Source organism: Cinclus cinclus, chromosome 1, assembly GCF_963662255.1.
Source record: "Cinclus cinclus chromosome 1, bCinCin1.1, whole genome shotgun sequence".
Lineage (NCBI taxonomy): Eukaryota > Metazoa > Chordata > Aves > Passeriformes > Cinclidae > Cinclus > Cinclus cinclus.
In genome coordinates this window covers 138,857,144-138,874,689 of record NC_085046.1, presented here as the reverse complement: position 1 = coordinate 138,874,689, position 17,546 = coordinate 138,857,144, and the positions used below count along the sequence as shown (strand labels likewise).

Here is a 17,546-nt window from a genome sequence, read left to right as displayed (position 1 = left end):
AAGATTTTTACATTATGCTCCTCAAACCTTGGACATTTCTTCACACAGTGTCAGTACTAAAGACCATACTACGATGTTCCATATGTACTCCTGTGTCAAGAAGCCTTTTCGGCTTAAGGGCTTTTTTATGTATAAGAAAAAAAATGCTTGCCTTTGCAGCAAACCGCTTTGTTAAGCAAACTGTTCCTTTCACACATTCACTATTTGGGTTGTAACCAAGCTACAGAGCAGCTGATGGTGGTTTTTAGTGCATTTTAATAGATTTCTCTTTATACCTCCTTAATCCCTATATAAATCTATTACACAAGTGTATTTCTAAATAGAATCAGTCTTCTCATATACACTTAATGTAAGCAATGTCTGAATCCATTTTTAGATATAATTCTCTTGTAGGAATTTTTATCAAACTTTATCTCATGTGAAGCAATATCACTTCTTAATGCACAGGTTATGTGCAGATCAAGTGTGAGGTGCCATAGAATTTGAATTATTTCAAGGTTTTGTCTTGAGTCATGAAATGCACTACTGTGAAAATGACACCTACTACAGGAAAATGCATAGAAGTAATTTCCAGGACTTTTTAAAATTGGAATTATTTTATCTCCTACCTTTTAAATCAGAGTTTTATTTACCAGGATTTCTAATACATCACTCAAAACTTAAGCAAATGCATTTGACTAGTATAAAATACCTTCCTTGATTAGTGTATTTGCATTATTTTAAATTATAAATTCTTATGGCATGCTAATTGTAAAAGCATATACTGTATCTTTTAATGTGTAATACCTGCTTACATAAATTATGTATGAGTGTCAATTCCCCAGGTAAAATTTCCACAGGTCTCTGATTGCAAGTGTTAATGGTTCCTGTCATTACTGATACTGCTCATCACTACAGTGTTAGACCTTGACACTTGCATTTGTAATTCTTTATTTACAGATAAGTGTTGTTCAAAAATTATGTTATCTTCCTGGGGTTTTTTTTTTTTTTTAATTATTGGTAGTGTTCATACTGGTATGATGCTATGTTTGATTTTTCGGGGACTTTCCTGACACTGTGAGTAACTTCTGTTCATTATTTGGTTTAGACCACATAAAAGATTGAGACAACCATTAATGATTTTTATAGAAGTATGTTCTATTGGCAGTATTTGTCTATATGTACATATATCCTGTGTGACTCTCTGTTAAACTGGGTTAAAGTATTATTTTAAATGCTGGGATTTGTGCAAAACTTTACTTTTTTTTTTTTTTCCTTTCAGCACAACTCATCAGGTAGTTTGTATCAACAACATAAATTTTCAGAGAAAGTCTGTTGTAGTAAGTATTTCCTAATAAAGTGTGAAGTAGAAATTAAGTGTCTGGGTTTTCTTCATGCTTTTAGAGGAAAAAATTGCACTCATAAGCTAATTATGCTGTTCAGCTACTTCATATGTTACACTTTCTAATCTGATGCTTCTTATAAGTGCTGTTGCTTGAGATACATCAAATAAAATGCCTTCTAGTTGTGAGCATTTAGAAAAAGATTTCTAAATGAAGGTTGCTGCATTGTAAATATTACAGAGCAATTTGCAGTTCAAAATTAATCCTCACACAGTGTTAGCTGATGTTAGGGATAGGCTTACGGAGTATTCTACCTTGCGTGTGAGTTCACTTGGGCTTTCAAGAGGCTTTCACCATTTCAGGCCTAAAGTCTTCAAGGGTCTTTGTCAATTTACATATCTGTTTAAAAGGATTCTGCTTAGGTTTTAAGAATCCTTGTCTCAAGTTCAGATATATAGTGTTGCTAACGACTTGACATACAGTCAATAGAGGCAGATTTTTTCCAGTAAAACAGGCATGACTGTCCGTCATGTAGAATTTTTTGTTTTGTTTTGTTTCATTAAATGCTGTGAAAATTCACCTGTGAGATGGCATGAAAGAAAATTCAGAAAATCTGAAGGGCAAATAATTTTCCTTCATAAATATGAAAATATAATCTATCCCAGTGACTTTTAAAAATTGTATTACTAACAATTTTTTATATCTCTCTAGTTTTTGAGTTGATAAAGATTTAACAGAAGATTTTGATTTGTGTTTTCATAGGGTTATGTGGAACTGACAATATTTCCCACAGTTGCAAACCTGAACAGAATCAAGCTGAACAGTAAACAGTGCCGGATTTACAGAGTGAGAGTCAATGATTTAGAAGCAGCTTTCATCTATAATGATCCAACACTGGAGGTCTGTCACCATGAGTCAAAGCAGTAAGTGGTGTATTTAAGACTCTGCAGATGTAGTGTTTTCTGGTGCTATTAAGTATAAACTATTCTATTTTACTGTCAAGTTTTACCTGGTAATTTCCTAATGGTAACTTTTGGTATGGTGCCTTAATTTTGGTGAAGTATTTTGGCAATAATTTTGACTCTTACACTAGTCTTCTTTAGAATTCCTTGTACTAATATATCTTTGTATTGTTTTGTGAAAGTGTCAAAAAAATTTCTATTAAGTACTTCATGGGGATAAACAGCCTTGGATTTGATCTGTGTGCTCGAGACAGACACTGTGTATTTCTTTATTCATCACTTTTGCAATGGCTTCAGTAATTCAGTTTGCAAATACAATGTTCATTTATATAGGACACTGAATTTATTATCAGAGTTATGCAATTTTCTTTGAGTCTTGATACTGAACCACTTGAGTATATTTGTAAATCTGTTTGCTTTGTGACTTGTTGTTTTTGTTATTGATGGTATTGCTCATTGCATCAAAATTTAGAATCCTTATTGCAGGGATTCTAGATTGTTATGAAGAGCTAGGGAGTAAAGCTTTTGGCCTTTTCTAAAGAATCAAACTTTCACTATTTACTCTTGTAGATACAGTGTAAGTCCTAGAACTTGAAGTCACTAAAAATTTGAAAGGAAAAGTTTCAAATTTCTTCACCATCTCATTTTGAAGACTATGTTTAAAATCATGTAGCATCCTGCATTTTCTAGGGAACTGATATGTAAAGGGGCTTTAGCAAAAAATCTTGTAGCCATTTCATTTTTGGTAAGAGCATGATGTGCAAATGTTTTCCCTAGATATTCTCTTTTGATTTGCTGGAGCGTTCATATTCTCACTCCTTTTAGCTGGCTTGGTTGAATTTACAATTTGCTGAATTGTTAAAAAACTTCTAGTGAAAGTGTTGTTTAACAGCAGCTGGTAAAAAATTACAGAGTCCTTTAGGCTGCAAAAGACTGACTGAAATCACCTAGTCCTAGAGCAGGTTGCACAGGGCTGTGTCCATTTGGATTTTTAGTATCTTTGGGGATGGAATCTCTGCAGGCAGCCTTCTCCAGTGTTGATGACCCTCACAGTAAAAGTAAAAAGTAGTAACAGTAAAAAGCATTTTCTTGTATTCTGATAGAATTTCATGTATTTTAACTTGCATCCACTGACAGGAGCAGACACAGTGGGCACAATCTGAGACATAGGAGGTTCCCTCTGAACATCACAGAATAGCTTTTATTGTGAGGGTGACTGAACACTGAGACAGTTCACTCAAAAGACTGTGGAGTCTCTGTCCTTGGAAATATTCCAGTTGTCTGGACATGCAGGAGCAAGCCCAGCATCCTGGGCAAGTGGTTGTAGGTGACTCTGTTGGAGCTGAAGGGTTGGACCAGAAGAAGACCTTCAGAAATCACTTCCAACCTCAGCCATTCTGTGATTCTGTAATAACTGGAATCCTGTGTAAATCCTGGAAGATGAGGGAAAGAAACAGTGTTTAAAATTACCAGAGTGAGCACTCTATTATGTTAAAAAAGGAATTAGGAGAGAGAATTCTGTCATTTTGTGGAGTTGGTGAGGGTTTTTTTTGTTCAAAGTATTCAATCGTAATAGAAAATCTCTGCATTTCATAATTCTTATGTCATTCATAGTTCTGAAAAACAGAGGTCACCAAACATTCAACAAAAGACTAGTATGCCTCTCTCTGTATCTCAGAAGTTAAAGGCAACATGAGTTACAAAATATTAGATGAGGTTAGATATATTTTTCCATTGAAATATCTGGTCACAACTGGGTAGTTAAATACAGCATCTCTGCTCTTTAGACAGGATTGCAAGCATAAATACTAGAAATATAAAAACTCCAGAATTACTACCTCAAAAAAATCATCACTGTGTTCTCTCTGCTCTTCTTTTCAAAGAACTGTTTCTAGAAACAGTGGTTTGTAGTAGTCTTCATATCTAATCATCTGGTCATCTCTTCCAGGTTCTCATTTGTTATGGCAAGTTTAGTGGCATGTCCTTTGTACCCTTGCAGCTGAACTAGCTGCAGCAATTTTTGAACGGGACGCAGATGAGACATGGTAGTTTGTTGCTGATCTTACAGGGATCATTACCTTTTGCACAGTTTTCTTAAGTGGTCTGTTGAAGGAGTAAATGGAAAATTAAGATGGTTCTTGGCAACCTGTTTACTTAAAATATTGTGCTTTCAATCTTTACTTTTCCCTGTGGTGTGTAGCAAATATAAGTTCAAGTTACAAGATTTTATATACAAACATTTTATTTTGTTTTGATAATGCTTTTAGTTTCTTAGATGTTGTTTTCTCAAAGAACACGTAAAATCCTAGAAGCGTTGAAATTGGAAAAGACCCATAAGGTCATCATAAGTCCAACAGTCAACCTAGCACCACCATGACTGTTAAATCATGTCTTCAGATGCCATGTCCACATGTTTTTTGAACACTTTTAGGAATGGTGACTCCACCACTTCCTTGGACAGTCTTTTGTAACCTTTACAATCTTTTCTGTGAAGAAATTTTTTCCGAATAGTTTATCTGGACCATAAGTATTTAGAAAAGTTGTTAATTTAATGGACACTTTCCTACCTTTTTATCAAAGTTCAAATAATCTGAAGACTTCTACTCCCTTAGCAGCAGAATTCTGTTTAAAATGGAAAACTCTGTATAGCATGAAAATTAAGAAACTTGCTATAGCATCTCTGACTTGAAAGGTTTGCTGATAGGAGATTAAGAGAAATGATTCACTGTTATGTTGTGCAGATTTTGACATGCAAGAAAACAGTTAAAAGAGGGTTGAGAAATTCAACTTTATGTATGACACAATTCTGTCTGCTTCACTATGATGTTCTTTGCTACTTCTTGGTGAGATTTGTGAGATCACCTCTTTGTGTTCTGAATTGAAATACTCAACTTGTTTTCAATTCAAATAGTACTTTTGGGTTGTAGCATCTTTGAGGAGAAAAATCATTGACCCATGATCTCTGTCTTTTACATTTTCAGTGTTGCAGAAGGTGAAACAATTTTTTCAGTCATGTGTATTTTCAGTTCCCGTGAATATCAGAAAAACCTTTACTGAAATGGTAGTTAAAAATCAGTGAAATTTCTAGCAAAGGTTAGAAGCCAATTATTAGCACATTAAATACAATTGTAACTTTGATGCCATTGAGAATTTATCCATTAATCCTAAACCATAACTTCAGGTAACAAGTAAGAGTGTTTAAAGGCTTATCTAGAAATAAAGTTGGACTTCTGTCTTACAATTTCCTCTGGAGGCTTCAGGACAACATGGCTTTTTCATTTCAGAATAGATGGGTAAACTTAGCTAATGCAGTCCCTTCCTTCCTGACCAAGCAAACACCTGAACAGTGGTGTAAGGTATGAAATAGATCACATTGCTTTACTGTGTGTACACAGGCTGGCAGAGAATCCCGTTTTGCTTGTGCTTTTGAGAAGAGTTTCAGATCTTGTGAAGACAGCATATAGTATTGGAGAATGTCTATTTGGGTCATGTTTTAGGGATGCTAAAATTTTTGAGTGTTACGACTGTTTGTCCTCCTCATCTTTATTGTAAACTGTTGCTTTCTCAATTCTGTCCGTATAAGAGAAATGAGTTTTCTTTTTCTGCGCTATCCTACATTCTATGTAGAAATCCCAGTGCATATTCTGAATACTGAGACAGCTGAGACAACCAGCAAAGGAAATTTTTTTATTTTTCTTAATCTCATGGTTGAGATTGTAAAGTGTTAAATAGGTGCAGCAGAAGTTTGGAGTTTGGGTGCAGTGGTTTGATCTGTGATAAGTGAGATTTGTGAAGATCCCATTGTGCCTGCTTACATGCTTCATGTTTGTGGGTTAATTAGGGTGCCAGCTGAGAAGCTGTTGCATTTTACTGTTATTTCTGTATAAAGGAACCTATATTTTTGTATAGCTAACTAAATGCTTTCCTGTGCAGTGCTTGTTCATTTGTCTTTTTTTTTTTAGCTTGAAGCCTGTAGTATTTGAACATTACAAATATGAAAATGTTTTGATATCCTCTGACTTCACTGTTGCTTTATTTACAAGCAGCAGTAAACTGTGAGAGAGAGCAATGTTGTAGCCTTCAGGGCATGTCTGTTTTGCAATATTTTTTTCTCCTGAGAAGTCGATGATCAAACCTTTTGCTTTTGTACAAAATAGGAAAATTTCTGGTGGACTGAGCATATGTTGCCTTGCTGTAATAAATAGCCTTTTTTTACACTGATGTGATGCTTGTCTAATTGAAAATTCATGGTAGACTTTGTTAGAAATAAACAAAGTGTCCTGGCCAGGATACAGTTCATTTTTGCAGTAGTCAGGAGCAGAGAAGGCTAAAACTTGGAGATTATTCTATACCACCTCACCTCATTTTCCAGGGATGGGCAAAAGGCTCGCTTCCAGGTCCCATAGCATGGCAGAGGGGTCAGGTGTTTTCAGGTGTTTTCCAGGATGAGCAATACCATGTAAATCATTCACCTCTTTTCTCATACACCTTGTTGGTATTGTTGCTGTTACTGTCTTATTTCATTGCTGTCTCTCATAAATTGTTCTTATCTCAATCCATAATCTTTACCTTTTGTGGCTCCAGTTCTCCTCTGCAGCACACCACAGGGCAGGGTGGACAGATAGAGTGGCACGTGGTTTGAAGTAGTTTCAGTGGAAACACTAAATGGGAGAATTCCTAGACTGTGACACAAAGGTGCATAGCACTTTTGAAAAGAGATGACAAAGTCCTTAAACTTGACCAGGAATGAAAATTAGGTTTTTCAGCATGATGAAGATTCAAATAATTGCCCTATTAATAAATCACCTGTATGTATTATATATTTTAAATGGTACATCTTGTATGTACTCCAATATCAAGTATTTATTCTATATGGGAAGCAAAGTAAAATAGTAAATGAATTACAGGTAATGAAGAGTAATGAATTGCAGGTAGAGCAAAGAACTTACTTTGCCAAGTTGAAGTTAAGTACTGTAGGAAAACTGGTTTGTAGACTGTATGTTCAACACATACATTTGTAGCAGTGGTGCAGCTACTAATGAGAAATGCTATGGAAAGTTTGAAATCAATTAATAATTTTAAAAAATAAGTCTCTACAGAATTGCTTCTTTAGTCACTCAAGCTGCATGCACTTGGGTTGTAACTAACAGTATTTGGGGTGAATTCTGATAACAAAATGTATCTCTACTGGGAAAAAGCCATGAATACATATTTGTTTTTCATTGTCAATCTATGCTTAGCATTAGGAAAATTTATCATTGTTCCTTGGGCTGTAACTTTTGGCATGTGCTCTGTTTTTCTTTAAATGACCATATTTAGTTTATTGAGAATAGTTCAACCTATGGAAAGATTAATCTGTGGTGCTATGCCTTTAATGGATTCCTTTTACAATGAATCACCCATCTGAACTGGAACACTTCACAAAAATAGAAATATTAGAATAGACTTATTTTCCATAAAATGTTAAGCTCTGGAGTCTACCTTCTTTGATGTAAAATCATAACCTTTTCCTGTCTGTGAACCCAATGACATTTAAAGTGTAGCCACAAGCTCATCATAATCCTCAGAGTTTTAACAGATTCTCACTGATGTGTAGGAAAGGGATCCCTATCAATAGTCAGTTTTCAAAAACACTTTGGAGTAAATTTAAATGCTTCAGACTTTACAGTATAACAGAATGTTACTGTGGTTTTCTGTTGCTAGCTTTTTTGATTATTAGTAGTTCTTAGTCAGGCAGTCTCTTTTTAAATAGAGATTTTTCAGTGGTGTTTGTTTGCCTTTCTAGGGTGCCATTTGAAGGACAGCTTAAAGCAAGGGAGGTTCCTCCCTTTGCTTAGGGAGGTTCTTTGACCTCTCAACATGACAGATCAAGGAAGTAAATCAACTAAAAGCTGCCTGATTAGAAAAAAAAGGACTTATTTTCCCATGTGACACTTTCAACTGCATCCCTACAGGATCAGATGAACAGTAATCTCCTTAGTGAGTGAGATAGCAGAGGCGTATGAATGAGAATAGGAGACAGCACATCAGCTGGAGTTTAAGTGGGTTGGAATTGTTCTTGAGCCATACCTGAAGTTATACTGTGTTCCAGGGTACAAACTCAACCTTTTCATTTTAAAACTTGTTGGCATTATATCCTACCTAAAGGTATACAGTTAACTGTGAGAAAGGAAATGAAAAATACATTAAAACTTGAGATTTGTGTGTTTCTCTACTGAAATGGTCCCATTTAGGAAATTCATGTCTGATTTTCAGAAGCTTCCAAGCAAAGCAGACAAGTTTACTGCTCCTGATACTCTCAGTCTTGGCAGTGGTGCCCGGGAATTTGTGCACTATTATTGCCTAAGATGAAGAACTACATGAAAATATGTTCTCAATATATTTCTGGTTTTTAGCTAAGTTTTTGATATGCGGAAGACTCAGAATATTAAGCATGGTGTTTGATATACCTAAACTTACAGAATGGTGCTGGTGTCGTGGTTAATTGCGCTTTGTTCTTCCAAGTAAGGTACTGTAATCTGGGTTGTTTTCTCTGTGGGTGGTGAATAGAGAGTGGTTAGATGGGAGCAAAATCCTGAAATGAGATCGTGTCTGCTTTGTGCAGACTTCAGATTCCACAGAAGGTGGAGTCCCCAGACAGAAGTTAATTTACTCCAATGTGGTGCAGTAATCATGCACCTGGGTCAGGACAACCTCCCACAGGCTCTGGGAGGACAGGATTGCAGGCAGCCCTGCAGAGAAAGACTTCAAGGTGCTGGTGGATTAGAGGCTCAGCGTGAGCTGGAAATGTGCATTTGCACCCAAAAAAGCCAGCGGTGTCCTGGACTGCGTCGCCAGCAGCGCAGGCAGCAGGGTGAGGAAGGGGACTCCACCCTTGTGAGACCCTGCATGCAGCGCTGCATCCAGCTCTGAGGTCCTCAGCTCAGAAGGTCTTGGACCTCTTGGAGCAGATCCAGGGTGGAAGAGGGATGGAGCATCTCTCTGTGGGGAAAGGCTGAGAGAGTTGGGGTTGTTCAGCCTGAGAAGATAATGCTCTAGGAAGATCTTATTGCAAACTTTCGATACTTAGAGGGGGCTTTATAAAAAGGACGGGGCAGACTTTTTAGTAGGGCTTGATACAGTAGGTAAGGGTAAAGGGTAATGGTTTTAAACTGTCAGAGGGTAGATTTAGAACCAGCTGCAAGGGCAGTGAAACACTGGAACTGGTTTCCCAGGGAGGTGGTAGATGCCCCATCCATGGAAACACTGAAGGTCTGGTTGGACAGGGCTCTGAGCTATCTCATCCTAGTGCAAGATGTCCCTGTCCTCCCCCAGGAGAGCTGGACTAGAGAACCTTGGAAGGTCCCTTCCAACCCAGAGTGTTCTGTGGATCTGTGATTCTGTGACTGCTTTATGCTTGATTGTGTCCTGCTTCCACAGTGCTTGGATTCAACAGCAGTACCTAAATTCTGTGGAAAAGGTGATGTTAGTCAAACACTTTCTCTTCAGGTATAGAGTTGTGCAAGCTTTTGAAAAACTATGCATACTGGAGAATTTGAATTTAGAAAGATTTTGCTCCCATGCTTTAAACAGTTTAGAAGTCCATTTTGAAAAAGTATAAAAGTTATTGCATAAAGCTGTAAAAGCAGGGTTATTTTTGGACTTGACTGGTTATTCTCCAGTAGTTAAATATAATCACATTAAATAGTAAGGTAACATTCTGCTCATAAGTACTTTAACAGGAGACATATGCTTGTTCCTGCTCATTTGAGTAGAAGACAATTAATTTAAGTCATAACTGAAGTAATGATAGGACTTTGTAATGAAGTGAGCAGTTAATGAGCAACTGATACACAGTTGTTCAAACCTGATTACAAAAAGCTGTATTTACATCTTATATAAATAATGGTACACTTTAAAAAAAGAATGTTTCAAATATAACTAGAAACTAAAAAATATAGCATGCATTTCTGTGTTTGTCTATTATGGCCAAAACTCTTAACATACAATATTTTATGTGTTACTGACAAGTGCATTAAAAAAAACTCCTATTCCTATCCAGCAAGCTAAAGGGGAAAATGCCATTGCCAAGCTAAAATCTTACATTTAGGAAAGCAAGAGCAAAACTGCAATATATGAGGAAGCAGATCTTAAAGACAGAGCTTCAGAATAAAGATACAAACTTCATCCAAAATAAAAACCAGAATGTTTAATTTCTATTCCAATAAATGTAGATATTACTCTTATTGGCAAGAAAAGAACATTGAGCATTTCCTAATTTATTGGGAATTATTACTGCTTAAGTGTTTTTGATCACAGATCACTTCTGCAAGAGCCATAGTTTAAGTTCTGGTTAAAATCTAATGTTTACTCCTTTTCACTTTCGCTCCTTTAGAAACAAAACAAGACAAAACACTAGGTTGTCCATGCACCTTGAAATTCAGTATGGAAATTGTCTTAACTTCCAAAGTTGTGTTTTGTGGTTCAGCACAGCTGTACTTTAAGAATTAACTGGATATTTCTGACAGGAGGAATCTCAACTATTTCTCCAACGCCTATGCTGCCGCTGTCAGTGCTGTGGACCCAGATGCTGGAAATGGAGAACTCTGCATTAAGGTTCCCTCAGAGCTATGGAAACATGTTGATGGTAAAGAGACCATACTGAAAAATTACTTTAGGATGTCAGAGTTGTCAGCTACAGGTTTGCTTAGGAAGATAGTAGCTTTGAAGAAATAGAAGTTGTGTTACATTATTTTATGAATTTGTGATTACTGTTTCCTTTTTCCTCTCCACTTGAACTTTGAAAAATGCTTTCACTTTTTGGTAATACAAAGTGTTGCAAGACTTCTCAACACTATATACAAACATATTCTTGGGTGGTCACAACCCCAGGAGAATACTTGAGGAAGTGGGAATAATGGAGTGTACTGGGAGCTAAACTGTAGTTTTGAAACTGCTTACAATATATATGATCCAGCAAAGAAAATAACTTACAAGGATATAGTTATACACATCTTTTTACAAAGCTCTACTAATTTTATGCCATCTTGCTTTGAGGAATGGTCATTTTAGAATTGATTTGGTAGTGCAAGTAGGCTCCTTTATAAACTGGCATACTAGATCCTGGAATAAGTAACCGTTTTAGTAAGTTACTCTCCAGTGTTGATTATTTTCTTACAGGGATCTTACTAGTTTCTTGTATTATTCCTTGTATGGTTTTACTGGCTTTTCCCATGGATTTATGAGACCTCTGAGAGAATAATAACAACTGTATCATGAGGCTGACTCGTGCAATATGTCAGATGCACCTTTATGGGAAAGGCATTTTTGTTTATTTGTAGGATAAATTTCAGCATATGCTTGAATTTCTTCCCTGTCTATTCATAGGTGAGATTTCTGTGAAACTGAACCTAAGCAAAAGACACTTAAGTTACGGGAAAAGCATTAACTATAATAAGAGATTTTAAGCAACTGCAAATTGCAATAATATGTCTTTTAAGAATGTTCCTGCTTCATAGAGATTTTGGAGAAAATTTTTTCCACAGGGTACCAAGGAGATCATGGTTAGGGTATAGTCTGTGTAAATATGCTTTACTGTTGGGGAATTGGAAGATGAAATGTGACTCCAATTGCAGTTTTTATTAATAAAGGTTCTTATAAATAAATCTGTAAATTTTGCTTAGAGAGGTCTCAGTTTTGTAAGCTTTGAGCTGTACTTTGTAAGTGGACTGGAAAGTCCATGAGAATGAAGTTATCACATAATCTTCAAAGACCTAGAGTCCAAAACTGAGTTACTATTCTGAAATTGCTTTCATGCAATTTGTTTATGCTTAATCCAGTTTTGGTCTTTATGCTGCAGAGTTAAAAGTCCTGAAAGTGCATATAAACTTTTCTCTGGACCAGCCAAAAGGAGGCCTTCATTTTGTGGTACCCAACATGGAGGGCAACATGGCAGAAAGAGGGGCTCATGTCTTTTCATGTGGTTATCAAAATTCTACAAGGTAAGAAAACTGTCTGAGTGTTGGATTTTTATTTCCTATTTATTCTCAAAGTGTAGGAAATACAAATAATTTATTTGAATTCTTTTAAGATTAAAAAATTTTAAAACTTAATTTGTGCTTAAAAGGAGCTTACCTGTGTGAAGTAGTATCTAATGACTAGTAAGTAGAATGTCTAGTCTTTATAGCTCAGTTGGAGGTAAAGAAAAAAAAACGTGTGAAGCTTTATAAAATTAATTGTATTGTAAGAGTCAGTATGTCAGCATTCATATATTTTTAAAGTATTTGAGGATATAGTTTGGAACTTGAAAGAAAAATCACCTGTGAAAAAGATAAGTATAATTGTTAACCATTTTCTCCCCAATCCTAACTTTCCTAGATTTTGGTTTCCTTGTGTGGATTCATATTCTGAGTTGTGTACCTGGAAACTCGAGTATACTGTAGATGCTGCAATGGTGGCTGTTTCAAATGGAGATTTGGTGGAAACTGTATACACCCATGATATGAGAAAGAAGACTTTTCATTACATGTTGACTATTCCAACTGCAGCTTCTAACATCTCCTTGGCAATTGGACCTTTTGAAATCCTTGTTGATCCATACATGCATGAGGTAATAATCTTCACCATAGAAGTCCCCCTTTTTTTTTTTTTTGAAAGAATTACTGGGGTTTTATGTTGCAGCCAGTATATGTTAGTCCAAATATTTCTAGATCAACCTTCCTACAGTTGTATGATAAAGCTTGTCTGGTAATGCCTGTATTTAATTTTATATCCAAAAAAGCCTTTAAATAAGCAGCAATTCCATTTATGTCTGAATTTATGGGGCAAATTTAGTTGAAATTTGGCTTCTTCCATGATATATAATATACTTGATATTTATATATTTAAATATATTTATAGGTCTTGTAACAAATTTTCCTTTGTTTGTAGGTGACTCACTTTTGCTTACCACAACTTCTCCCATTGCTCAAACACACCACATCCTACCTTCATGAGGTGTTTGAATTTTATGAGGAGATTCTTACCTGCCGCTATCCTTACTCTTGTTTCAAGACTGTTTTTATAGATGAAGCTTATGTTGAAGTAGCTGCCTATGCATCCATGAGTATTTTCAGGTTAGTATTTAAGAAAATTACACCTAAATCCATGGGCCTAGAAGCTTTAGATCCAAGACTGTTGTTAAATATGTGAAATTCTAGTTATTTTTGTAGCCTGAGCTTTTGGCTTTCTAGTTTGGAAAGGCTTGTTTTTACTGATATTAGGGGCTTTTAACATCATTTCCATTTTTATCTGTTATAAAGATGTTGGATTTACTGTATGAAAATACTGTCAGTGATTTTCGTTCTGAATTAGAAATGCCATGCATTAAGTATGTAATATCAAATTAAGTGTAGAAATTTGATTGTGTGTTGGAAAAGATAAGGATTTGGCAGGAAGGTCTCATAGATATGTATGTATAACAGAAAGATCTTTGAATGTAGAATCTGAAGAAGGAATAGAAATGATAGCAAGTTTTGACATTGAAGAAAAGATTTGCTGAGTCAGTCTTACTGGATAACTAAGAAGCCGAAGGGTAAAATGAGTTAGAAGGGGTTTTTATGACTCTGAGCAAAGGATAAATCCACCTCAAACAAAAGATGTTTTTACCAAGCAAAAAGATTTTCACAGGCTGGAGTAAGAAAGCCAATGTTGCAAGTATAGAAAAGATCTCAGAATTTTCCACTGCAAGAAAACTGAAAAACAACTTGTAGGCTAAACTGTATCATACTAACTTTTTGTGATTGGAAAATGTAACATGAATATGGTAATGTTAGGTAACAGTAAAAGTTTGATTGGTTGTCATGTTTTAAGATACTCTGCTATGAAAAGCATATAATGCATTGTAACCAGAACTAGAGTTGGCTTGAGACAAACTCGCAGCTGTGGGTGAAGAGGCTGTGGGCTGGGCTCTTGTCACCCACAACCCATGAATTGCTGTGTCATTTGGATACAATAAACAACATTTTAAAGAGCCACCTGGAGCCCCCCATCCCTCATTTTGGCTCTTACAATTGTGTTTTATTTTTCTCCAGCTGGAATAGGGTATCAGGAATCCAAGAGAGTTTCACCAGTTAAACTGCTTAGATTCTACACAGAGAATTATGTTAGATTATAATAGCAAGAGATCTGCCTGCATTAAGATTATTAAAAAATAAAGAAATTTAAAAGATAATGCTATCTCCCTGAAAAAACAGTGAAGTGATTTTACTTGTTTTGGTTTTAAGGCTCTTGTGTTTCTTTGGAGCCAGTGCTCATGTTGTGTTATTTTCTTTTTATGGGGGTCCAGCACAAACCTCTTGCACAGTGCAATGATTATAGATGAAACTCCACTGACAAGGAGATGCTTGGCACAGGCCCTGGCCCAGCAATTCTTTGGATGTTTCATATCCAGAATGTCCTGGTAAGTATTTTACTGTAGTGTTCTCCAGAAAATGTGGAAGATCTAGGAAGCTCAATTTTAATTTGCCAATTGCATTTTATCAGGAAAATAAGTAATATAGTAATTGAAGAAAGCAAAAATGTGGAAAAAAGTAAGAATAATAAGCCCGGCTCAATAAATGAAAATCCATTAGTATTTTTTGTTGTTATAAAAGGAGAATGTAAGAGAAAAAAGTTCCAAAGATTGTGTAGATTGACTATATCTTCCTGAATGTTATAGTGTGCTTTGACATCTGAAAATTTTAGAAAGGTAACTCTTTTGCATTATCAGTCAATTTCTGATACATATTTTTGGATAATGAAATATAGCCTGCATTCAAAGTACTTGTAGAGCACAGAACTAATAAATTAAGAAGTTTTTCAAGGAGGAGAATGCAGAAATTAGTGTCAAGTAGGAGAAATCCTGATAATGTAGCTATAACTGCATGTCTCAGAAAACCTCCCTGAAAGGCTCTTGCAGTTCTGATCAGTATTTATATTAAATCCTTTTGCATACACTTCATTTACTGGGGACCCACTAAATAAAGTAACCCATTACTTTTCTTTTGGCAAAAGTCTATGTCCCAGAGCAGCCTTGTCTTAAAAACAAAGGAAATCAACATGTTCTTGAGCTGATGTTTATATTGTTGTAATTTCTCTGGCTCTCTTCTTTATTTCTAGCCTACTTCTGCAATTTTTTGCATCCTTCGTATGACTCAATTTTCATATGTTCTTGTTCTGTTTACTTCATCATACCCTGTGTACAGTGTCATTTTTCTGTTTAACGTTCTATTTCATGATCATGTTGTAGTTTTTGTCTATTTTTTCTCTCTTAGGGCATAATTGTGAGATGGGTATTTTGTCTACTTGCTGTCCAAATCTTCTGCACTGCATTGAGTTGTTTATCAAGACATTAAGATCATACAGATTAGCAGTTGCTTTAACTTTAGTGTACATTTCCACCTGTTTATTATTGTTTCAGCTAAAATAGTTTGGTTTCATATTAAAATCTGGATTTCTGTGGTAAAAGTTCAGTTTACACTGACTTTTCAGTTTCATTGGTCCCATCCAGGTGCCAAGTGCCATAAATTGGTTCACAGCTTATCAGACCTCTGTTGACTTAGAGATGTTATACAACCTCTTGAAATTGGTGGCTATTTTTGAGGTGGTCAGAAATACCATTTCTTACAAAACATCCTCTGAAGTGATATATTTCATGTTTCTTTCTTATAATAGGTCAGATGAATGGGTGCTAAAGGGAATCTCTGGTTACATTTATGGCCTTTGGATGAAAAAAACCTTTGGTGTTAATGAGTATCGTCACTGGATTAAACAGGTAACATCATAACATTTTCTATACCTTTCAGACATTTTGCATCAGAGAAGTATAAAATCAGAGTATAATATAGCTTTACATTGCATTCTAAAGACCTTTTTATTAGTGAAAAACTTCAGAGCTAAAATATTTTTACCACTTGCTGCAAGGAAGAACATTGAACATACAAACCAAAATATATTTTTGTGACTGCCATATGGATAATAAATAATAATAGTTGTTGCCTCTCCATGCAATTAATTTTCCTCTTTTTATTTGGACTTCTGACGGAAAAAAAAAGGAATCAAAAATATATTACTTTTGGAATACTTAAAATAGAATATAGGATTCATAAGTATTTGTATTTGGTGAATTTATTATGCTGTGATGGCTATCCATATAGCTGAGAAAGGCTCCAGTATTAGCTTGGATCAGTGGTGGTTCGGGTATCTTTTAGTGTCATTGAAGTACTACATGAAGTAGTTAAACAGTAAAAAAAAATGCCTGTTTAAAAGGATTTCTTTTCTTGGAAAATAAATTTCTGTCTATAGCTTACATTTCCAAATGTAACCTTTGAGACAGGTACTTTCTAGTGATAGCAGCAGTGACCCCTCATTCTTTGCCAGTAACATTTGTTCACAAAAAGATACATATCTTCTTTCTCTCATCACATTCTCTTACTCTCCCAAAAAGTAAATCCTTTTTGTTCTTGCTCTGTCTACAGAGCAATCCACTTCCTGTTTACATCCCTTACTCATCTGGGGAACCCAATACCAAGTCCTTCTCTGCCTAATGCTCATTCAGTTCACCAGTCTTGTGTTGTCTGTGCTAAACATGTGGGTGCTGCAAAGAGCAGCAGAACTGGGTGGAGGTCTGCTGTAAGAGTTCACTGCTGTCTGCAGCAGAAGTTGCTCATGTTGTTCCACATCTGTCCACACTAAACTAAAGGTGTCCATGTAGGATCGAGAGGTGCTACTGCCACAGCCTCCAGTTCTGCCCTTTTTCTAATGTATTACTAATATATGAAAGTGTCTAAGTTGATATGTATCAATAAATCTCAATATAAAAAAACATTTGGCAAATCTTTAACCCTGGGTTGCAGACAGGCATCACTTTCTCTTTCCTGTGCTTAAGCTGACACAATCTGATTCATGTTGACTTTGGGGTGACAGTGAGCCCTTACCAACATCCTGCCTTAAAGTGTGTTTGCTAACCTGGGCATCAGAAAAGTTCAGACTCAGTACAGAGTTTGGGCCAGACATAAATAAATAAATATTTTTTTATTTATTTATATCTATATTTGGTACATTATTTATTTATTTGTGTGTGTGTGTGTGTGTCGGTACCTGTTTTCCATTGCATGAAATGCTGATCACATTTATTTCTTTTGCTCAAAGACAAATTATTTATTGAATAAAAATACTCTAGTTATAATGTAATTCAGCACTGTTGGGGATTATCCCCTTGTTCAGCCCCCTGAACAAGTATAAACTGCTAATTTCTACTGTTTTA

General features: G+C 35.6%; 1 protein-coding gene across 1 annotated transcript in view; it reads left to right on the top strand.

The window, feature by feature from the left end:
- TAF2 (TATA-box binding protein associated factor 2) overlaps positions 1 to 17,546 on the top strand; it is a 59,603-nt gene that overhangs the window by 271 nt on the left and 41,786 nt on the right. The window contains exons 2-9 of the mRNA XM_062514926.1: positions 1,265 to 1,319; positions 2,085 to 2,245; positions 10,792 to 10,910; positions 12,123 to 12,264; positions 12,641 to 12,872; positions 13,193 to 13,377; positions 14,589 to 14,702; positions 15,956 to 16,055. Of these exons, the coding sequence (XP_062370910.1) occupies positions 1,265 to 1,319; positions 2,085 to 2,245; positions 10,792 to 10,910; positions 12,123 to 12,264; positions 12,641 to 12,872; positions 13,193 to 13,377; positions 14,589 to 14,702; positions 15,956 to 16,055 (1,108 nt within the window). The remainder of the gene's footprint in view (positions 1 to 1,264; positions 1,320 to 2,084; positions 2,246 to 10,791; positions 10,911 to 12,122; positions 12,265 to 12,640; positions 12,873 to 13,192; positions 13,378 to 14,588; positions 14,703 to 15,955; positions 16,056 to 17,546) is intronic.